This window comes from Odontesthes bonariensis, chromosome 1 (genome assembly GCF_027942865.1).
Source record: "Odontesthes bonariensis isolate fOdoBon6 chromosome 1, fOdoBon6.hap1, whole genome shotgun sequence".
Lineage (NCBI taxonomy): Eukaryota > Metazoa > Chordata > Actinopteri > Atheriniformes > Atherinopsidae > Odontesthes > Odontesthes bonariensis.
Genome location: NC_134506.1, coordinates 27,311,760 through 27,334,623, shown reverse-complemented (window position 1 = coordinate 27,334,623; position 22,864 = coordinate 27,311,760). Strand labels below are relative to the sequence as shown.

The 22,864-nt window shown below is 42.3% G+C and overlaps 2 protein-coding genes across 7 annotated transcripts; both read left to right on the top strand.

The window, feature by feature from the left end:
* Positions 1-302: 302 nt before the first annotated feature.
* Positions 303-3,606, top strand: LOC142385159 (uncharacterized). The gene is made up of 2 exons (XM_075471408.1): positions 303-721; positions 2,574-3,606. The coding sequence occupies exons 1-2, from the start codon at positions 380-382 to the stop codon at positions 2,901-2,903; spliced, it is 672 nt and encodes a 223-aa protein (XP_075327523.1). The 5' UTR covers positions 303-379; the 3' UTR covers positions 2,904-3,606.
* A 637-nt stretch (positions 3,607-4,243) lies between these two features.
* On the top strand, positions 4,244-22,860 carry rufy2 (RUN and FYVE domain containing 2). Of its 6 annotated transcripts, none has more exons than XM_075462585.1 (21): positions 4,244-4,570; positions 5,967-6,006; positions 6,197-6,499; positions 10,957-11,130; positions 11,284-11,401; positions 12,236-12,337; positions 12,450-12,573; positions 13,139-13,203; positions 13,303-13,368; positions 13,543-13,612; positions 13,738-13,839; positions 13,915-14,031; positions 14,084-14,206; positions 14,571-14,645; positions 14,752-14,849; positions 19,102-19,221; positions 19,508-19,637; positions 19,755-19,849; positions 20,094-20,142; positions 20,268-20,348; positions 20,627-22,860. In XM_075462585.1, exons 3-21 carry the CDS (start codon positions 6,424-6,426, stop codon positions 20,768-20,770), a joined length of 1,929 nt encoding a protein of 642 aa, XP_075318700.1. In that variant the 5' UTR covers positions 4,244-4,570; positions 5,967-6,006; positions 6,197-6,423; the 3' UTR covers positions 20,771-22,860. The 6 variants fall into 6 exon arrangements, with proteins under 6 accessions (XP_075318700.1, XP_075318691.1, XP_075318708.1 ...); XM_075462576.1 differs by having other exon boundaries at positions 6,193-6,499; XM_075462593.1 differs by having other exon boundaries at positions 4,246-4,570; positions 6,193-6,499; positions 14,114-14,206.
* Positions 22,861-22,864: the final 4 nt, after the last annotated feature.

Below are 22,864 nucleotides of genomic sequence, written 5' to 3'. Positions count from 1 at the left end.
ATGCTCTACATGTGTGATGACAGATGTGTCTCCTCGTGAGATTGAAATAGCAACAGTGATGAATGAAAATGAAATAAATAAACAAACAAACAAACAAAAAAATACCACAACTAGTAGCTTGTTGGCGCTCCCATGACACTTTATAGAAGGACTGTCAATTATAAGTTGAATGGTCATAATTTCGTTTCCATTCACATCTTCACACGAGTCGTCTTTTATTTGCTGAGAGATTGCTGGAAACAAATTAGTCTAGCTTTTATTTTGAACTTTTGGAGCTCGGCGCTTCCTTCTGACGACTTGAACCTGTGGAGGAAAACGAACTGAGGTCGTTGTCTGCTGTGCGAAAGGACTTCGCGGTGAAGTGATCTGCGGGCCAAACATGAACACTACAGAAAAGAGGCTGGCGGAGCTGATACGCGAGCACCCGAACCTCTACGACCAGTCCCGCCGCGACTACAAAGACAACATGAAGGGGCATTTGTCGTGGAAAGAAATCGCGGACGCCATGGGAAAGTCGGAGGAAGAAGTGAAGCTGAAATGGAAAAATCTGCGCGACAAGTTCTGTAAGGCGAAAAAGCGACTGGCCAAGAGAAACTTCCCCCAGCTGGACGACGGCGACAACCCGGTGGAGAGGCACGTGCCGGTCCTGTACAACCAGCTGGGCTGGCTGAGCGCTTATGTCAAGCCCAGGACAGAGAGCTGCATGGGGGAGTCCGAGGAGGTGTGTACTGTATGTCCGCCTGTCTGTCCTTTAGACAAGTGTGATCACGTATTTATTGAAACACATTAGATCAGCAGTCATGGAAAAGCAGCCGCTGTCACTGAGTCTAACCGTTACACAGACACGGAGCTCCGTTTAGATTCATTCATATCCATCATGATTCATGCGCACATCTGTAACCGCAGCTTTTTACAAGCTGAATGAGCTGAATGCACGGAAACATCCAGCCACATCTTCACTGACAGCTGCCTCTATCGATATCCGGCCGAGGGTTTTCAGTACAAAAGCAGTTCATTGACAACTAGCTTTCATGAAAATATCCTAACAGCAGAATTGTTTTCATTTATATTTCATTCTTTTAATTTTCTAGGATGGATGAGACGTTTTAGCCTTTCGCGTTCGTATAAATCGAACTGACACCTTCACATCAAATGAAAAATAAATGGACGTAGATTGATGCTCTCCCACCTTTAAAAGTATTTTGTTAAATTTTGAGTTGTTAAGATGGAGAAAGGTCGAATTAAACGGCAAAATAGGAGCGCAGAAATAAAAAGTAAATAAATAACTTTAATACTACCCCAAATCAATTGAGGTAATAACATCAGAATAGGGGGGGGGATAATAATATCACCAAGAGTAAAATTTAGATAAAGAATAATAGAATTAAATATATAGTAGCCATACTAATGACAGTGCAGTCAGCACTCTGAATATGAGGTTTTGTAAGCTTCCAACAATATTCATATTACGGCTGTCAATATTAACGCGTTAATAACGACTTTACGAAAATTCATCTTAACGCCACCTTTTTTTGTTTGTTGACGCAAGATTAATCGAGGCTCTTCCTGTGGATATGACCCTTGGTCCGCCCCGTAGTTCCCATTCCAGGACGGTTCCCGCCGCAGCTCCGCCCCTTCCACGCGACGAGGGAAGCGCGCTCTCCCTGAAAACGCGTTCCCGACGTACGGCAGCGGGAAATCAATGAGTGTAGCCAGGCTTGAGAATAACAAGCTAACATGGATAAAGGAAAGGGTCTTTTGAATGGTAATTTCACCTTTAAAACCCTGCCAGATGGTTCCCTCGACAAGACCAAAGTTATCTGCCTTTACTGTCGATGTGAACTGAGTTATCACCGCAGTACGTCGAGTCTCAAATATCACTTGCTAGCAAAACACACAATTGATGCAGAGATCCCCACTCCAGCCGGTGAAAGACAGACCACGCGGAGGAGTTTGCAACAAAGAAGCGAGGACAACTTTACCTATGGCGAGGTTAGACAGAGTTACAATGTGTGGGATTATTTTCTTTAAAGTTTAAATGTTACACAGGTGAAAGAGTGTTACATTCAGGTCAATGAAGCCTTCTGTTGGGCTCGGGTTTGCTCTGATTAGCTTTCAGCATATAGTTTATCAGAAAGCTCAAGAATGTTCTGGACAGTACTTTGTCAAGACTTTGCTGCAAGACTTTGACAAGTACTATTTTGCGATAAGAGTTAACTGTAGACAAACACGAGATTAATTGCGATTAAATGTTTTTAATAAATTGACGCACCAAATTTCAAATATCATTATTTTGCTATTAACATTTTTAAATGTATGACAACATAAAAACCCTTGTTTTGACTTTTTTTTTAACAAAACCTCAACATATCCGTCCGATCTCTGTGATGAACTGAAAATGTAGCTGTATTTATCAGATTCATTATAAAGAATAGATCAATGCACAAAGAGAACGTTTTCAGATCAGTATTTTTTTCAGTTTGAGGTAAAGAGGAGGTCCTGTTGAGCTGAAGCTAACCAGTGTGTTCTTCTCAGTGGGCCATTCATTATCCATGCTTGTTTGTGCCACACAGGTAACTGGAAGAGCAGATAATCAGGAAAATGAGCGAGATGAAGATGAGAAGGTGCACATCGGTTCCCTGCCTGTTGTCAGCAGGAGTTTCTCTCTGATGGAGTCCTCTCCCAGCGGCCATCAGGATGTCGTGTCACCTCAGAAACGCAGGAGGCAAACGATGACAGAAACTGATATGAGCTCTGCAGATTCCCTCAGCAGCCTCAGAGATGAAGATGAAATGTTTTTGCTCAGCCTCCTGCCCTCACTGAAGAGGCTTACCATCAAAAAAAGAATGGAGGTGCGGATGAAGTTCCAGCAGGTGCTTTATGCGGCCGAGTTTGAGGATTAAAATGCTTCAAAGGCTCTGAACACTAGTAGGTCGCAGCAGGTTCACTGTGCCATATGTAGATCTCCTCAGGCATTCAGCTTGTAAATGGACTATTTTAAACACTAAAACTCATATATGATTATTTTTGTATCCCTATGGCTTGTAAAATTGAGGTGTTTGAAATCCATTGTGGCGAGAATTAAGTGTGTATCAAGAGGTTTGTTTCTTGGTTTGAAAAAAAAGAAGAAAAGTCTCACCTGCATTTGCTTTGAACTCAGATCACGGAGGTGCTGCTTTGTTACTTGATATAAGAATGGAGGCATCAGTGATCGTTACGTGTCTGGTGAATTCTAGGGAAGTCGAGTACAATGCATCGCCCCGTAAACTGGATTCAGCTGATTCGTGAGGCAGCAAATTTTGTTGTTTCATGTTGAACCAAAATATATTTATCAGCTTTTCTCCTGAAAGGTTACTTTTTAGCATATAATGGCTCGTTGTGTCATTGTTTCTAGATAAACCCTAAATAATGATTTGCAGCTGAAGTATTTAGAATACTGAAAAATATTGTATGAACAACATTTGTTTCCTTTAACTTTTAAGAAACAGTTAATTGTTTTAAAACCATCACGTCTGCCTTTGATGCCTGATTCATTTAAAATATTTGTTGTAGATTAAAATGAGCTCACTGTGTGAACATGTGTAACTTTTCATTATCTTCGTAGAGGAAGCCTACTGTTTGTACTGTTTATATTTTACAAATAAATATTTTTCATACCAGAGACACTTTTCTTTTGCTCTCCATTTATACATTTCTGAGCAGAATTCTCTCCTTTATACTCACAATTATTCTGATTTCAAAGACCAAGAAAAACAGTTTGTGCTGATGAAGTTAAAGTCTTTCTGCTCATTGGTTGCGCTGGTTTCTTGAAAAGCACTCGGTCTCATATTTCACTTCGTTCTTTCCAGCTGCAGTAATTCGATTTCATTCTTTTAGCTGCAAAGTCATTCACTCCCGAACAAAGCCAATCACTTCCGCGCTTCAACAAGGTCCTCCCTCTGCATGCAGCTCCTAATTGGATGCTAACAGACGTGACGTTTTCATTCATCGCTTTATGTATTTCATTCATATGTTCAGCTAACTTGTGGGTTTACATGTGTACAGATAAATCCCCTCTCTTGCTCTGTTGTCTTTCTGTCAGCTCCTCTCATCTCTCCCATGTGCATGTATCCCCATACAAGCCGCCTCCTCATCCTTCCTCTACCGTCCATCTCCCGTCTTTGCTGTGCTACTCCTAACCCCCTCCCCTCTCCCAGCCTCCCTGCTCGCTTGCCATTGGGTGCTGTGTGGGGTGATGGTTGTGGTTTCTGTCGGTGATATCCCCGGAGTGTGTACCGGCTTACTGCATCTTGACTGCAGACACTCAAACCAATACTGCAGCCTTGTAGTAACTTAGCGTAGAGAGACAGTATATCATTTATTCACCATCGTTGATGTGTGTATCATGGGACACCTGGGAGCTGCTGATTGCTGTACGTAGCTGCTACAACTGGACAGATGAACTAAAGCTTCGAAGTGCACCAAGCCCATCTTGCCCAGTTTATACTGACTCACTACCTGAAGTTCCACGTCTACAGATTGCAGACAAGCAGAATGCCTCAGGATCAACACTGTGCTTCTTCATGCTGAGGTGAGATGGAGTAATTTCACAACTGAATGTTTAAGTGATTACAGCCCATTAGGAATGGTGGTGTGTCGAATAACTACACATATTGTAACAATGTAGCCATAATTTGTCTATGTATTAGTCAAAAGGAAAATTGCACATGTCGTCTCTCTTGTTTCTTGTTAACCATTATAATGATAATGATATTGACTCAGTGTATCTGATCTGCAGCGCTTTATGAGCTGCAGCATGGCTGCACGGTGAAAGCCTTCCTACTACCGTTAAACAGCCTCCCACCATGATTGGTGGAAGGAGCTTCTAGTGGAGTGTACTGATTGGCTGATGCCGCTGTCTCTTGTGAAGGAGGGCCTGCTCCCACAGTGATTGAGAGTGTCATATGGTACAAGACACACTGCCCTGATAGTGGTGTGTAGTAGTGAGAATGTTTAGGTGTGGTTCAGAGATGAGAGGAGAGTGGGTGAGGAAGATTGACGGAGAGGAGGGGAGATGCCAACAGGATGCAGCTTTAAACTCATCGTTTGGATAATTCAGAATTTTGAAAGTGAACTGCTGCAGCGAGACTAAAGCTTCTCAAAAGGATACATGTACTGTGCACATGATTGTGCATTATAGACACTGAATTGTTATGTTTTTTTGTATGGCATCAAGATGTAAACAAAAAAAAATGGAATGACATATTTTGGCTCAAGTTATATAGCTGTTTATTGCTATTGTTGGTAGATTTCTGCCTGTGGCACAGTGTTAAAGGCAGTTAACGACAGACAAACGGGTAGAATATATGTGTCTGCATAGCCTGCAGGCAGACGAAAAGATGGAGCTGTCACTCATATATTGATACTGACAGGCGGACAAACATGTGAAGGAGCTGTAAAAAAAAATGTACACAAGAAAAAAATGTAACATCAAATGATTTCATTTTCTTCTCTGGAAAATGAGAAACAAACTTTCTGGGGAGTTAACACAGGCAGTGCATACAAACAGCTAAGGAGTCATAGGCCTGCAGTGAGCTGGTCATATGATTCCTGGTCAGCCCTAAGCGATTAGAGAAGGGAGGGAACGGAAATCCACACAAGAGGAAGAAAAACAGTGGGTTCAGTTACACGGTTTACTGCAGGCTAATACAGCGGTAATGCTTCCAGCAATTTGCTGTTGGTGTTTTTGGAGGCTTTTGCAGCTATACTGTTATGAGGTGGAGGCCCACTGGATGCATTCCTTGTGATAAAAAGAAAATTAAAAAAAATTTCTGTAAATCGTTTTTTTTTGTGGTGAGTGTACTATTTTCATTAATCTCTTTTGAAAATTACAATTCTATATAATATCTGAGAGGAAAGCAGTTATTATAAAGCATTTTATTCATGATTCATGAAGATATAGAGAATAACTGGTCTCTGTTTTATAGGTAGAGAGTATAGCGGACTGATGATCATACATTAAGGCTAGTAAGTTTGTTTAATTCTATTCATTCATTGATTACAACTTACCAAACTGTTTAGTCTAGTTTGTTTCATGACTGGTCTACCTCAGAATCATGTGCATGTGGAATGGTCTTTTTACTATCACTTCAATTTTATTTTTGCACTGAACAAGCCAACATGATTTCACTGTGTCACTGTGTTCTGTGCCAGGCAGGCATCCCTCTTCAGCAGCTCCTGTGTCAAATCTGACCAAACTGGAACATACTGTAATAATTCACCACAGTGCAGGGGGCCGGTTCATCTGGGATACCAGGGGAAAAAAAGCAAGAAAACCTGACTGCGTAACACTAAGTCAACGTAAACCACTCCAGTGTGGACCACTTCAAGACTCAGGGATTCCTAATTCCCTTCGCAGCAAGTCCAGCGAGAGTCCCGTTCACCATGTACTCCCCTCAGAGTCTCCATCGCTGGGGCATCACTCACAGTGAAAGTATGGAGCGGTTAGCCTACAGCCAAGGTATGATGGAAGTTGAGTTTTGAATGACTGTTGTGTGATGATAACAACCACTGCAGCCTGGTGTCATGTCACGTTCTTATGTGGTCCAACCAAAAACATTCACACAAACATCTTAAATCTCCACCTACACATCACTGCACCAGAATGACTTAGGTTTAGTGAGAGTTTCTTAATAACTACTTAAAGCTTTATTGCAAAATCCACTTAAAAAGGCAACTAACTTCCCAACAGGTGACATTTTCATGAGTAAAGCCAAGACAGCAAACAGAAGCAGCAATCTCTGCTATCTGTGGTTTGCTTGTTTTCTTAACCCTCTATAATACTATCCTAAACATGTTGTTGTTCTATTAATGAAATAGGATTATAACTGGGATAATCAAACAGAAAAAAAGGGGAAGTCAGTTGATAATAAAATGACGATTAGATGCAGGTTTAAATTTCATGCAACATGTTTGTTTCACTGGAGATTGAAACCACAACCTGTACTGTATTGCTCTTTCCATCTCCTTCCATCTCATTCCTCTTTACTGGTGACTGTGTGCGTGTTTGTCATTCCCACCATCATAGCTCTGTACTGTTTTCTCTTCTTTTCCACTGCATTACTATTTAAGAATTTGCTTATGAGGGCTCAGTGCACAGTTGGAGATATAGACGCCACAAGTCCAAACTCACCCTGCAGAAACAATAAGTATTGAAAAGCTCAGATTATCTAAATATGGCCTAGATGGGCCGTATATCTGGTAACTGTGTAAGTAAATGCACTACATTATATCACAGACATATTACTTCAGGATTTTCGGGTGTTTTTATAACAGTAAACATTAGACTGTTTCGTTCCCTCTCACATTTCTAAAAAAAACAAAAAACAGCCTTCTGAGCTCTCGCAGCAGCATCCTCAACCGGCACACCGCCCTGCAGTTACCGCTTCCTGCCTGCAGGGGGCGGCAAACACCGCAGCCACTAACATCATTACGTAGCGCTGTCTTTTGTGTGTGTTGTGGGCCTTCTGACACCGCCCGCCCCTCCGGAGGGTGCAGAGGGACCGTGGAGACGCCAACTGTCGGGTTTGGTTTGGTTGCTGTAAACAAATCTGTACACCACCTCCGCGATGCAAGGAAAAGGCAAATTTTTCGGGAAGCAGTTTTCTGTGCTGTCGCTGCGGGTCGTGACGCTCATCATGTCGCCTGTTTAAGGTTTGGCTTCCCGATAGCGCGAGGGCTGTTGATTTTGGACACTGGTTAGACCTGTCACCCTTTAGTCAGCGGTATCCCAGGTAGCCTATTTCGATGCTACAGTCGCCCAATGAATTGTGCAAAAAAGCTAACTCGCTAACGGTTAGCAAACCGTATGCATTTGACAAATTTCGCCTCGAGCGTCACAGCTAGTTTTGACAATAACAGACGCTGTTGTGAGCATGGCATCGACAGCAGAACACGACCTGTCTCTGGCTGAAGCGGACAGCAGCAAGGAGAAATCTCAGGTGTTTGGCATTTTGAGGCTACAGGAGGAAAAGAGTGGTGATAAAGCTAACAGCAGCAGCAGCAGCAGCAGCACAGTGAAAGGTGGAGGAGGAGACGGGCGGTGGCAGGCTCCTATCTTCGCTTTGGCCAGGAAAGCGTCCGAGACTATTTCTGGGAGCATCCATGTCCTGCCCAAAGTGTCCGAACACAGGACGTCTCTCCCAGGAGACTGGACCGTCCAAGGTAGAGTATCAGCATCAGGGAATGCAAGGATTTAAGGATGTTAACAATAACAAGAGCGCTGACACTGATTCAGATGCTGGTTTAGATTTCGAGGAAATATGAAGTAGTCTGGTGCTCATCAGTCTTTCTGAGATGTGAAGAATTCAGTGAGTTGCAGCACACTGAACAGTCTACCCTGGTGTGGTAGATGTGACGGTGTGACAAACCTCTCTTCTGCTGTTTCTATTTTCCACACCCAATGTGTGACCAATTGATTTTTTTTTTTTTCATTCATCCGTCTGCTCTCATGCTTTTGTACATCCTCCTATTAGCATTGGTACAGTAGACACTGCTGCTGTTTACACCACCACTTCATTGCCTCCAGCATCACATGCTGCACTGCTGAAAGTGGAAATGAGTTCCCTGAGGGAGGCCATACTTTGTGCTCCCTTGTGTCATTCTTGTGATCGTTCCACAAAGTCTGTAATAGTAATAGTACAGGCTCAGTATGAGCAAGAGCTCTGCTCTATCTGCCCGGCAGCCAGCATCTCTGTCTGTCTTGTCAAGCTTGTCATACCCTCCCACACACTCAGCTAAAAATAATCTGATTTCTGTCATGTGTACATCGCAGACTTGCATTTGAATGACTCAGATCAATTGAAATGGCCAGTTATGGCCAAAATGCCAAACTTCTACATCTACTTTTAATATCTTGGACCCATCATGCAGTTAAAAATGACAGTGTTTTTTTGGTCAAATTTGACTGGCGACACATTAGCTGTATGACTATGCAAATACCTTTCAGGGCAACTTTAAACGTTTTATGCTAATCTTCCATCTATGTTTGATTTTAAGGTTCAAGATGCTTTAAGTTTTGTAGCTTTTTACCCTCCCTTTGGATGTGCCGCGGTACAAGTCACATGACAATCGTCACAGTTGAAAGGTTTTCACTTCTTTTAGGCGGTCTGCATGTTGACCTGTTTTACAGGCCCGCTGCATTTGAAGCTCTCTGACTTTGCTGAGCAGCGTTTCCACCTCTGATCGCTCTTTCCTGTCCTGGGGTTTGGCTACACATTAACCCAGAGTTCGTCGGGCAGTTTTTAAAAGCATAGCTCTTCAAGAAGTTACAAAATCGCACCCTGCAGATTTTCTTTAATGGGTTTGTAGCAGCATGTTCATTGCAATGTTTGAAAATTACTCTCAGATTCATTACTACTTTGCTAATAAATGTTTTTTTTTTTTTTTTAAAGAAATATTTTACTTTGCTCACAGATTTCTGATATAAATTAGGTCTGATCTGGTGGAATCAGATCACACTGTCTTTGGGACTTAATGCACTGAGCCTGATACACCAATGGAGATGTGCATTTTATTTTTTAAGTGAAGTCGACCTTTAAATCTCCTCCCTGTTTCGCATGTCTCAGGTAATGACTGCTTGTAAGACATTAACCTGGCTGACCCAGTTATCCCTCAGACGATAACAGAGTCAAGCCAGTGAGTATGTAAGTCCCAATGACTAGATTTGATATGACTATTTTTTTTCAATTAAAAGCGGGATTTGATTCGCAGTTCTATATTTAAAGAAGTTTGAATGCATTTGATTTACATAAGAATAGTCTTTCAACCTATTTATGTGTTTTTAATTGTTTGGGAGTTTCGCAGGAAAATCTGTGTCCATTGTTGCTGAATACAGGAGTTCAGCTGCTCCAGAGTGCGCAGTTGTTTTTTAATTTTAAACAGAAGGCAGGTCTGGGCTGCAGGCACAAACACACACTGTGTCTGTCTATTAAGTAACGCTGTTGAACGTCAAGCAGTAGGAAGTCTGGAATTGTGCCGCTGAAATAACCAGACATCTCCTGGGAAAAGGCATCGCCTTCATGGTAGCAAATGTCAAATTTCATCAATGGTACCTTCACACATCTGCAGTGTTCACTTTTTCTTCTGTCCATCTGAGATGAGCTCGCGCTCGGAGGACTCGTCAGCGTTTCTGTGCAGAGTTGATATGTGGCTTCCTCTTCGTGCAGTACAGTTTCAGGCTGCATGTCTGGATGCAGATGCTGTCAGGACCATGTGGATTTATTGATCACAGTAGCATGACTGCGTCTCCTGCAGTCCCACACGAGGGCTTGAAAGTCACGCACATCCAACGGGGGTCTCTGTCCTTGTCCTTTATGCACTTCAGACTTCCTGAATCTTTTTACAGTGTTATACTCGGTAGATATTGAAAAACAAAAGTAAATTCAAATTTTGTGCTGGCATTTTTTTTTTCCTTAACTTAAGACAAGCTTTGCATAAAGGGGTTGGCAACGAGTGACCCATCCTTGCTTGGAAACTCTAATGTTTTATACCCAGTCCTGATTAACCCTAATTAATCTGTTGATTGTAGAATCTTCCTGAAATGGGTTTTAATTGTATGATCAATAGATAAACGAGTGTGTTCCAGGTGCAATGAAGTCAGTCTCAGGCAACACTGAAAACCCTTTTCTTTGTGCCCGTGTCTTTAAAAGATTTGGATGAAATTCAATTGAACAAATGACACGTTTTAAGTTTTTGTTGCATTTTAGAAAGCTTCCACACTTTTCTGGTTATGTAGAGTTTTGAATGTAACGATTATAATGATTATGTTCAGTCGTGTTATCATGATATTGAAATAATGCAAACACTTATGTGAAAGGTGTATATGCCGCCGTATTTATGTCAAACTCAAGAATTCTTGATAATCAAATGTATCCTGATATGTTTAAGTATTTACTGGGGACTTTTTTTTTCCGGTAGCGCTGCGAGACCCCATGGCCATGGAGCGAGCCAACCTGCTGAACATGGCCAAGCTAAGTATTAAAGGACTCATTGAGTCAGCTCTGAGCTTCGGACGAACCCTGGACTCAGACTACCCGCCTCTCCAGCAGTTCTTTGTGGTCATGGAGCATTGCCTCAAACATGGTCTCAAAGGTAAGAGACGGAGGATCTTTTAACTTTAAATGAAAAAAAAATGTATGTCTTGCATTGGAAAACGTTTTGAGTTTCCCTCCCTGATCAAGTTCACTGATTTTTTTTATTTTTATTTTATTTTATTTTTTTATGCGCTTGTCCCTCTTTCTCCAGTGAAGAAGTCCTTCTTGGGGTTTAACAAGTCTCTGTGGGGTCCTCTGGAGCTGGTGGAGAAACTGTGTCCAGAAGCAGCAGAGATCTCAGCCTCTGTGCGAGACCTGCCTGGTCTCAAGTGAGAAATAAATTCACACTAACATTGTCACTCACTCATTAAATTGGCCTTAATGTACCGGTGTAGGAACATGAGCCACAACAATCGCACGCTCACAAACGGGAGAAACATGAGAATGTGACCTGAGCCACGTCAGGGAAGTACCTGAGTGTAATTTACTTTCACTTCAGCTTTCACCCTCCTGCCATGTCACTTCTCCCTTTCTCTGTTTCTCTTTTGTGGTGACGCTTAATAAAGATCTGACAAGCAGTGAGATGTTAAAATGTGTGTTGCACTGGCAGTTTTAGGCAACATGTAGCTTTAAAACGTTATGGTAGTGTAACAGTCGCCAGTGTCAGGCAGATTGTGGAAATTCAATTTTTGTCGCTTTTTTTTTTGTCCCCGTTAACACATTTGTATATTAAAATGTCCACGTGTGGATTATTAACATCCAGGCAGGGAATCGAGTGAGAAATATTCACATTTGTTTTGCCTGCTCCTGTAAAATGAGGAACATTTGTGCTGTTTCAGACGAACAGCACACTCTGCTTCCTTTTCTTCTGCTGAGTCAGACCAACAGACGTGGCAAAGCAGTGCAGGCCCAGACCTCAGACACAAAACTGTGCAAAGCGTGTCTGTTCCAGCAAGGTTAATAACAGTGAGCCCACACAACTTTCAGAGGATTCTCCAAAACAATCATATCAACAAACTTGAAATTTTCTTGTACACAGAAAAGCTCAAAAGACACGGCGGAGGGAAAACCATCCCATCATTTTATGACATCAACAGTCTGAAACTCTCACGACATCCTCATGATCTAATCTCATCGCTGATGTACATGTGCGTGTCTCCCAGGACTCCTTTAGGCAGAGCCAGGGCGTGGCTGCGTTTGGCTCTCATGCAGAAACGGCTGGCCGACTACCTGCGACTCCTCATCACTCGAAAAGACCTGCTCAGGTACACGCAGGCAGAATAAGCCTCAATAGGCTCGTTGTATTTTGACAGCAGACCTTTTGTAAGGATAAACAGAGAGGTGGTGTATCAAATCAAGTTTTATCTTTCTCCTTAGTGACTTTTATGAGAATTCAGCTCTGATGCTGGAGGAAGAGGGAGCAGTGATTGTGGGCCTGCTGGTGGGCCTGAACGTCATCGATGCTAATCTGTGTGTCAAAGGCGAGGACCTGGACTCTCAGGTAAAATTCTACATTCCACTCTTTCTATTTTCATTATGATTAAATCAACTTTTTCTGTTTTCGCCACACCGATCACCACGACACATTCATGTCTCAAGCCAACTGAAACTCTGCTGACTCTGCTTACCTGACCGTGGACCTGGAACAGTTTATCTTCCGTTGCTCAGTTTCAGGAAGCTCAGTCACAGACGAGAGCTGCCTGTTGAGTCGTTTTATCTTGACATCGGGAGGGAGCGTGGTGTCATGTTTCCCTTTATGGGAAGAGACACTACACGTCTCTCACTGTTACAAGCGTCCTGCTCAGCTTGTGCTCACACCTGACTGAATGAGGCTGAGATGCTTTTAATGGGAAGTGATTTGGTATTTATGGATACTTTCAGGGGGGTGGGTAGAAATGACTGAAACATTCAATTCTTTATTTAAAAAATCCTTCATTATCTTTTCTCTTTTTCGACTCTATGATGGACTGGCAGATTTCATGCATATATGTGGTTGTATGCAGCCACATGTAGCATTGGTTATGCTACCTTATGACATTATCTTCTTTTTTTTTTTTTCATTTGAGGTTGGAGTGATCGACTTCTCCATGTACTTGAAGAATGACATTGACGATTACAGGAGTGAGGAGAGGTACGATCTGTCCTTGTGTTTCCCCTTTCGTTATGCAGCTAGTTTCTTCCTCAGTGTGTGATGCGGAGCTCTGGTTTGTGTTTGTGTCCACGGCAACAGGAATAGCCAGATAGCATCCATTTTGGATCAGAAGAACTACGTAGAGGAACTGAACCGACAGCTGAAGTAAGACTCATTTTGTACTTGAAGACACATGTCCGAATAGTCTTTCAAATACTACCACGTAACGTCCAGTGGAAGAATGAACACACCATGTAACACCTGCGCTGTGAAAGTTATCACTCCTAGAATCCCAGTCCCGTAATTTGAAAAGGAAAAAAAAAATGTTTTTGTGTGCAGCTCCACAGTTGGTGGTCTTCAGGGCAGAGTTGACTCTCTGGAGAGGTCCAACTCCAAACTTATAGAGGAGGTGAGGCCCGTTGTCAAATGTGTCCGAGCTAAAACTTCAGAAATCCCAGTGTTATTGTTAGCGCTGTTAACAACCAGCTTAATGTCTGTGTTTCTGTTTACACGAGCACATTTATGTGTCTGCAGTTAGCCATAGCCAAGAACAACATCATCAAACTGCAGGAAGAAAACCAGCAGCTGAGGAGTGACAACACCCTGATTCTGCTAAAGGCACAACAACATTTAGAGGTACGCCGTCACACAAAAGACACATACTGCTGTCTCAAACCCACAAAGTGGTTTAACCCCGCCCTGTTGATCCAGGTAACTCAAGGAGACACGTCGCTGGAGAGAGACACGTACAAACAGTCTCGCCAGGGTTTGGATGAGATGTACAACGAGGCTCAGAGACAGCTGAAAGAGGAGTGTCAGCTCAGACAGGTCAGACTGTGGATCTGTGTGTTAAATAAATGCCAATTGTGTTTAATAACAGACGGCATACATGTGTTCTGTCCATTCTCAGGACGTGGAGAATGAGCTGGTGGTCCAGGTGTCGATGAAGCAGGAAATGGAGCTGGCCATGAAACTTCTGGAGAAGGACATTCACGAAAAGCAGGTGAACACAGTTTTTCCCTGTTTGTTTATCTAAAATGAATATCTTGTGGGTATTTTTGAGAGTGAGATTGATCACGAGATACATTTGGACATTTTTCTGGCCTCTTGCCAGCGAGATGTGAACTCTTCAGCAGAAACACCTGCAGCTGATATTTAGAGCCAAGCTGTTAGATATCATAGCCACAGTTTAGTTTCAACGTCATGAGACTGGATTCATTAAAATATCAAATAGCCTTAAGTCGACCAGCAGTAAAACTGGAGTTCTCATTATCACGAGAACAGTTGTCACACGCTGTTATTTGTATTTTTTATTTATTTATTTATTTAAAAAAAAAAAATTTAAATCTTTCATTTTCATTAAACAGGACACTCTGATCGGACTGAGGGAACAGCTGGACGAGGTTAAAGCCATCAATGTGGAGATGTACCAGAAGATGCAGGTACAAAAATACCTTCATCCTCATTTAATTCACAAGACAGACACGAGAAGGAGTGAAATTGTCATCAGTATTCACTACTGAAAGCCAGCTGTTCTCATTTCTGTAGTCATCCGATGAGGAAATGAAGAAGAAGAATGACATGATCAGTCGTCTGGAGGAGAAGACCAATCAGATCACTGCCACCATGAAGCAGCTGGAGCAGAGGTGAGATACTCTACTTTGCTTGAAAGGCCACGTCACACCCACTAATCAAATCACTTTGTCCCATGTGCCTCTTAACCAGATCTGCTGCTGCTTCATGCTTCTTTAGCAAACTGAAGCCTCTTTCACGTGTGATTTAAAAAAATAAAATAAAATTAAATTTCAACCCGGGACTGTTGCGACTTGACTGATGCGTTGTGTATCGTGTCATGTGGGGAAAAAACAGAAGCAGAACAGGGCGTCAAAATTGATCCGCCGCTGATTCGCCTTAGGGCTGGCAAAGAGGGAGAGTCAAAACGGTCGCTTAAAACTTAGGCTACGGCTACACGAAAACGAAACGAGGGTTTTTTTAAAAACGGGTAAGAAAACGATTTCGACCACACAGAGGAGCTTCTCTGTCCACATGACAACGGGACGCTTGCTGAAAACGATGCAGTACACACGAAACACCTTTAGGTGCGCTGTAAGCCATCCCCACCGGTTACACCAGAACAATAGAAGAAGCAATGCCAGCTTTATGTGTGTAGGTACACAGTGCTGCAGGGCTGAGCTGCCTGTGTTTGGCATGTGTGAAGTACGAGGAGGAACATTGGCGGGTTGAGGTGCAGCTGACATGTGGAAGAGGCTTAAGTTTGATGTCACTTAGACCCTTTAAAGAACGTTTATAATTTTCTTTTTTTATAGATCAGATGGTCATTGAAAATATAGACGTGAATTTACGTGACTATGTAATCAAGTCATTTTAGGAACATTTCAGTTGTGGAAACACGGGAACAAATGTTTTGAGCTTGTCGGTGTTTGGGTTTCCCCTAGGAAATGGATCAAGAGGTGCAAATCCTAGTCATTACATCCAGATTTCTCCTACATAATTGTTGGTTGTTTCTCATAAAAAAGTTAGAGTTGACTGGTAAGTTTATGTGACAAAGTTTCGTCATCGCCAGCTGAAATCGATCTGAAATACTCCCGTTCCAATGAAATAAAACTTAACTTTCAGGGAGGAGCCGTGGCTAGAACCTGATGACAAAATTAATTACTAGACAAGTGTATGATTAATAACCTCCATGTGGAATCCCTGCACCCCTTAACTTGTCATGTCTTATAAGATAAGCTGCTTGTATTTCCATGCATGCTCAGAGTGAGGGCTCTGTATTTGTCATCATGTAGCTGCCTGCTGGTTCATTGACGCTTCACGTGCCCTCCTTGCCCCATCGTCTCCCAGTCAACACAGTCCATCCCTCCCCTCTCCTCTCCCATTGGTTTAAATCTGTTCCATCTCATTTGTGACTGTACTGCTTCAAAGGTTTACGAAGGCTGCAGGACTCAGACCCCGGTTACACTTTCAGTGGGAGTTTCTTTGTTGTAGTTGAAAAGGCGTTAAAGGCTTCCGATGAAGCCATATTCGAACATTTAGCCGCTAATGTGAGAAACATCTCCCCCTCAGAAGTGAACATGTTTACATTTAGAGCAAGCAGAAGTGATGATTTGTGTTTTTGTTTGCTGTCCAGGCGCTACCTGAACCCTCCAGATTCTGTCAGCTGTAGTTCTATTCATCTGTCTTCTACATTCCCTTTCCTTCCTCCTTCCAAACTCTTCTCATTGCTCACGCGCTATGAAAGGAAATATATCCAGACTGTGGAAATTTAATTATGGGGTGAACCTGGCAGCCTGAAATCCGATTTCTGTGTTTCGGTGTCTCATTAACACTTCCTGCTCTGCTTGTGATAAACCATGAATCATAAATGTTTAGTGCAACCAGGGGCTCTTAGAATACTGACGTATTGACATCCTTTCTTCCTCCCTTTCTTTCCTCCTTTTCCTTCCCTTCTGTTCATCTCTTTTATACCATTTGTCCACCCCGTTTTGCTCTCTCGAAACCTCCTCCTTTATTTAATTTTTCCCCTCCTGATTTTGTCCCTGCTCCCTGTGCAGCGATAAGGATCTGCTCAGTCAGACCAGAACCCTCGCTATGTCATTTGTGAAGTGTGCCAGCACAGACACAGAGCACCAGTACAAGCTAGTGAAGGACATCTCCTTCTGAGGACAAGCACGCATGAATAACTGGCTGAACTTAGAAGAACTTTCTGGTTATTTTGCACACGATTTCCAGTTGATTTTAGGGCCCGAGAGCTGCCATATGATCAGGTGAAACGGGGCTGCACCTTTGGTTTAGTTCATGAAACACATTCAGCAAAGAACCGGGACTCATAGAGATTTTTTGCAGAGCGTTTAATAATTTTTGATGAAATAACGTTCAGACAACTGTGTTTGTAATGAGTGAGGAAATGTTTCTTTTGAATGTCCCGACAGTTTTAGTCATTCAAGTTCACGAGCAGTTGTGTGTAACAAAGTGGAGAACTGTCTGAGTATGGTGTCTTTAAAATGATTTCAAAACAAACATTTTAGATTTATTATATTCTACTTTACACATGCTCCAGCAGTCGGTTTATATGCAGTAATTTAGTTTAGTTTGGACTCTTGAGGTGTAATATAGGGCCTTCGTTATAGATCATAATAAGTGAGATGGTATACAGTAGGTTGAGTCACTGTAATGTTTAAACGGGGCTTTTTTTGGAGCCAGGATAATGTTATCTGGAGTGATAACGTTAGCACTAAAGACCTTTCTGTTTCACAAAAAAAGATGTCTCGCCCGCTAGTCCCGCAGTCGCATCCATGTTGGCTTGGCTGAGATGTGACAAACTACTTATTTGCTTTGCTTTCTGCCACAGTCCCCGTGCCTGAAGAGGACATTTATTTTCACGCGCAAGCAACTGTCAAACTTGAGCAGTAATGGTAAAAAAAGAAAGAAAGTCACTAAATCAGTTTTCCGCCGCCTGCATTTCATCGCAGTCGGTCTGAGGTTCGCTGCAGACGTGTAGTCAGACAAGAATGTCTTTCTGCAGCCTCCTGCTTCTCATCTGTTGCTGGTTTGCGTTGCATGTGACGCTCCTCCTGACCTGCTTCAGACTGGCTGTGACATACTTTGCCGTGTCTGAAATCAGTCCATTGTGCACTCACACTCAAGCCCCTTACGTTCCCCTCGTAATAGTTCAATAGTAGATTGATTCTTCAGATCAACTCGTGCGTTACTTAACTGTTATGTTGCAACCGAATGGTGGTCTTGCAGAAAGTGGTGTACAGATAAAGTTTGAGGCATAAATTTCTCGTTTGCAATTTGGACGCTCAAATAACAAGTCGGAGATGTGTGGTGCAGTATAACTTTGAAAAGGGAGCGATTGTGGATACAGCTTGTCTCCTACTAGTTGTCCATCCTCTCTAAAGTTCACCTGAGATGAAAATTAAAGGGGAGACTTTGCCACAGGTGAACTACAGAGTAGGAGCAGAAGCCTAAAACAGACTAGTTGCAGAACTGTAGATGAATTGTAAAAGAGGGACTGTGCTGTTGTGCTCGTCTTGGCATATTTACTGACGTTTGTGATGTATATATTAGGTAGTAATCTCTCTGCCTATTCTAACTCCATGTTAATAATTATCAGAATTTGTAGAGAACTAAACACAAATACAGCTGTTTTAAAAAAATAAAAATAATAAAAAAAAAACCCTCACAAGTATTGTCTTTTACCACAGTGATCAATAAAGTGAAATGTTTTGAAAGTGCTTGTTGTTGTTGGAGTTATTGGCCATGTTGAGCTTGTTGAACAGTGGAACATTTATTATGAGATTTTTTGCAAGTAATAACAGTAAGTCAACAGTTCATAATGCTGTGTGATAAACTCATTTTAAAACTACGACTCATCATATCCACTAAACAAGCCGTGAAATTGAATCTCCACCATGTGCAGCGTTTCCACTGATGTGTCAAAAGGCAGAGACTTTTGAGGCTGTCATGGAAATGATAGTTCTGTGTCCGTGAGCACTCAGAAGCTACATTTGGTTAGTTATTCGTTACTCTTCTTGTCCGTACCGTTGCTTTTCCCCTCATTGTTTCATTAGGTGTCTTTATTTTGGAGCCATCATCCCTTTGTACTCTTTTATGTTTTGTTTTATAGCTCCACGGTTCAAATCTCCCCCCTTTGTGTCACAGTTTTATGTCCTGGTGTTGTAACGGTGCACGTTACACAACCAGGGTTCACCCCAACCTCTGCCATACCCTCATCGTTTCCCCCAGAAGCTTTACGTTTCCAGCCTCTCTTCCTGCCACCTTCTGTTGCTTTCACCCCCTACAAACACCCAGCGCCCCACCTCCCAATTTTTTCTCTCCATGGTCCTGAGTTTGTCCCTGGTTATAATGGTGCAGATTACAGGAGGCAGAGAGGCACCGCACCTCGGCCGAGGAGGGGACCAGGCGCTTCAAGCTGGACTTCGCCAACAAGGCCGACAGCCTTCAGCGGCAGATTGAACACAGAGAGAAGCAGCTGTAAGCCAAATGCCTACAAACACAGACCAAACGGTAGACGTAGAAACATACACACACAAATACACATTTGACCTAGATGAGCCGTTTAGCATGGGTGAGCTGGTTCTAATCAACTATCTAGGAGCTGCAGTGTAAATTCAGTATGGTACATCTGCTTTGATCAACTTTCACGACCTTCAACCTGAAGCTAAACCAATATATAAAAACCAGTGTGCAGTAACGTAATGGGCTCAGCCTCTACATTTGTATTTTTGTTGTGTGTGTGTGTGTGTTTATGGACCTTTAGCCAGCAGCTGGAGACAGACCTGAAGATAGAGAGGGAGTGGAGACAGACACTACAAAATGATCTGGACAGAGAAAGAGACGCAGTGGCTCAGCTCAGCACAGAGGCGCTGCAGATCAACGGGCTGAAAAAGGTGACAAGCAGGAAATATACAGTGCATTTACTTTATTTGACTATATGACAAATGAAGTGTACGATATGCTTTGGTTTTATCTGAAAGCATGGGTTGTGTTGTTTGTTGCTTTTCCAGGAGTTCCATCGTCTCCAGGACGAAAACATTCAGCTGAAGACCATCTGTGAGGACCAAGAGCGAGCTCTGGAGGAACTGGGCTCCAAACTCAGCGAGTATGTCAACTCATCCTGATGCTTTTCACTCTGCTGTAATCGAGCTGCTCCTCGGTTTTAAACTGATAGTTTCAAAATGTGCTTTTATGACGAGAACTTTCAGCAACACAGAAATACTGCAAAAAACCTACATTGGTAAGAGTAGGACCTAATGTTCAGAGAAGTCTTCTTATTTCAAACAACAGTGACTTGTAGTGGCTGACTTTATCTGATTTATTTACCAGTTTCCACATTTTGTTCTCAGATCTAAACTTAAGATTGAGGACATCAAAGAGGCCAACAAAGCACTGCAGGTACAGAAGCAGATGGTCAAAAATTCGAAAACAAAACCCCCGAGCCTCCCATAAGTGTCAATATCAGATGTGATTTTTGTTTCATTGTTGCGCGTAAAAATAAAAATATGATTGTTTTGTTTCAGGGGGGTCAGGTGTGGCTGAAGGACAAAGAGGCCACTCACTGCAAGCTGTGTGAGAAGGAGTTTTCCATCTCAAGACGAAAGGTCAGTCCTCACAAGACCTCAAATAACGCATCCAAAGTGAAAATCACAAACTGCTTCAAAGGTAGTAAAACTCGTTCTTTTCACACGATTTAAGCATTTTTCTGGTTTTCTCCTGGAAGAAAAATCCTCACAGGAAATGCACAGCAAGTCGTTTATTTTTATTTATTTATTTATTTTTTTGTGGCCTTAAACTCAAAGAGTAACGAGTCATTGACTACTCTGAGCAGCAAATAAGTGAATCAAAAGGCCCGACAACAACTCTTCCTGTCTGTCCACAGCACCACTGCAGGAACTGTGGGGAGATCTTCTGCAACAGCTGCTCTGACAATGAGCTTCCTCTGCCAGCATCTCCCAAACCAGTCAGAGTCTGCGACACCTGCCACGCCCTCCTCCTCCAGCGATGCTCCTCCAATCCAACATGAGAGAGAGAGAGAGAGAGCGACCCCTGTAACACTGCCACAACGATTTAAAAACCATCTGATCAACAATCCTCTGCAGCGTCCGTCTCTTATCGTCAGTGCTGCTGCCCAGGGTGGACCGAGCACACGAGCGTGCATTACATTTGATGCGGATGGTAGTTTGTTCGGGTTAAAAGAAAAAAAAGAAGAAAAAGTGGCACCTGCAACAGTCTTACTCGTCATTTTCTGCAGTTGATCTGAAGGGAGTGTGAAATGTTTTCTGTGATCAGATGGATAAAAAAAAACGGGCTAAAATATCTTTCTAGATAAGAAGATAAGAGTTGTCGAAAAGGACGACTTGATATTATCAAATCACAGTTGTCTCAAATATACAATTCATACATTTATATATACAGTATATTTAAAAAAATTAGACACCAGGCAGTGCAGTTTACAATGCAATTGAGTCAAACAACCATGTGGTGAGGATGGGAGTTTGGTCTCTAAAGAGGGAGCAACTTTACAAAGAGCTTGAAAGTGAAATTGCACTGACTGCTTCTGCTAAATGCAAATGGGTTTCTGAACCAATTCGCAGTGTACCTCAGCCCCACATCACATAATGCACGTGACAAACCTCAAACTGTACACATTTACTGCATGGACAGACAGATGAGATTATATAGCTTGTACAATGAGTTGTCGTCTTTCTGTTACTGCGTTCGACTCCAGAGCGTCTTCCTTTCAGTGGAAATGAACACGGATAATCTTAAAGCAGTGTTTTACGCAGACACATAACATGAAGCCAAATCAGGTCAGAGCCAAATTAAAGTAAATGTTGTGACATTGCATAAGCTTATTGAAATGGTGCAACATCAAAACGTGTGCTGTACTCAAAACTAAGAGTAGTCCAGCCAAACATTAGGTTTGCACCTTAGAACTTTTCCACAAAATAGAAACTGGTTTCACTCTTTCCCCTGTTTAGCAGTAGTAGTTGTTTGACGTGAATATGTTTTCTCAGTCTAGAGGCACGAAAAAGGCCTACTGTCACAAATGTACTGTCACGATACCATGTTTGCGATGAGTCACGTTAGTTCAGACGCTCTGCAGACAGAGTACACAACTTCCCCGCGTGGCTTTGGCTTTAAAGGGAACTGAGAATAGTGGGGCTTTTTTTTATATATATACTTTAATGGTGCCATGTGAGCCTCTGCAGTGAGCGTTCCCCACCTGTTTTTCATGCTGCCAAACAAAGTCCCACACTTTTTACAGTAAGGATTTAGCCCTACATCATAATACAAACATTTGAAAGTAGCAACACTAGTCAGTCAGTCCTGATCACAGGCACATTTCACTGTTTGTTTGATACATTCATGCAGCGGATGCTGCTTAAAGGATCGAGAGGAGCGACACAATCGATCGGTCACCATTAGTCTGGAAGGCTCTCGTGTTGAAGAACCACTGACGGCACTGATGTTGACTTCCCTTGGTAGCGGCTGTTCTGAACAGACTTAAGTGCCACACGCTTCTGACAACTTTGGCACAATGTTTGAAACACTTGATAATCACATACTGTCAAATCTAAAGGAATTTGTACTTCCATTAGATTTTATGTGTTATGCACATCGTGTTGTACGTGTACTTTCACAGATTGGGGAACTTCCCTGTTAACTTGAAGGTCAGTTATGATCAGATGTTATAGAATATTTCTTTACTGCTGCTGCATTCATGAGAAGGAAAGTGTCAAACTCTAAACCTCTTTTTTTTTTTTCTTCCAAAACCAAGGTTCTAATTTGATTTGTCAACAGCCTTGAGCGTTGTTGTTGTAGCACAAGTTGCAGTACATACTCTGGTTTGGCACTTAACGTTTACAACCAGTGACTTTCTAAGACCTGGAAGTATTCATTCCCATGTAGTTTTTTTTTTCAGAATGTGTTTCTAAGTATTTAAGGGACCCTTTCTGATCCGAGTCCTTTTCTTTTGCTTTGCCAATCTTGTGAATCTCCCAGCTTTCTGTGGGACTTGTACAGTGTTGATATGACTATACATTGTACATAATGTTGGTAAAGCGCTAGCTTACGAAACCGTTTTGTTTAATATTAAATCTATTGCCTGAAGTCT

Bases quoted from the DNA above. Each gene is read 5' to 3' on its own strand.
- LOC142385159 (XM_075471408.1), top strand. From the start codon at position 380: ATGAACACTACAGAAAAGAGGCTGGCGGAGCTGATACGCGAGCACCCG. The intron at 722-2,573 runs GTGTGTACTGTA...TGTGCCACACAG, and splicing joins GCATGGGGGAGTCCGAGGAG to GTAACTGGAAGAGCAGATAA.
- rufy2 (XM_075462557.1), top strand. From the start codon at position 7,914: ATGGCATCGACAGCAGAACACGACCTGTCTCTGGCTGAAGCGGACAGC. The intron at 8,203-10,956 runs GTAGAGTATCAG...TTTTTCCGGTAG, and splicing joins AGGAGACTGGACCGTCCAAG to CGCTGCGAGACCCCATGGCC. The intron at 20,143-20,267 runs GTACAGAAGCAG...GTTTTGTTTCAG, and splicing joins AGGCCAACAAAGCACTGCAG to GGGGGTCAGGTGTGGCTGAA.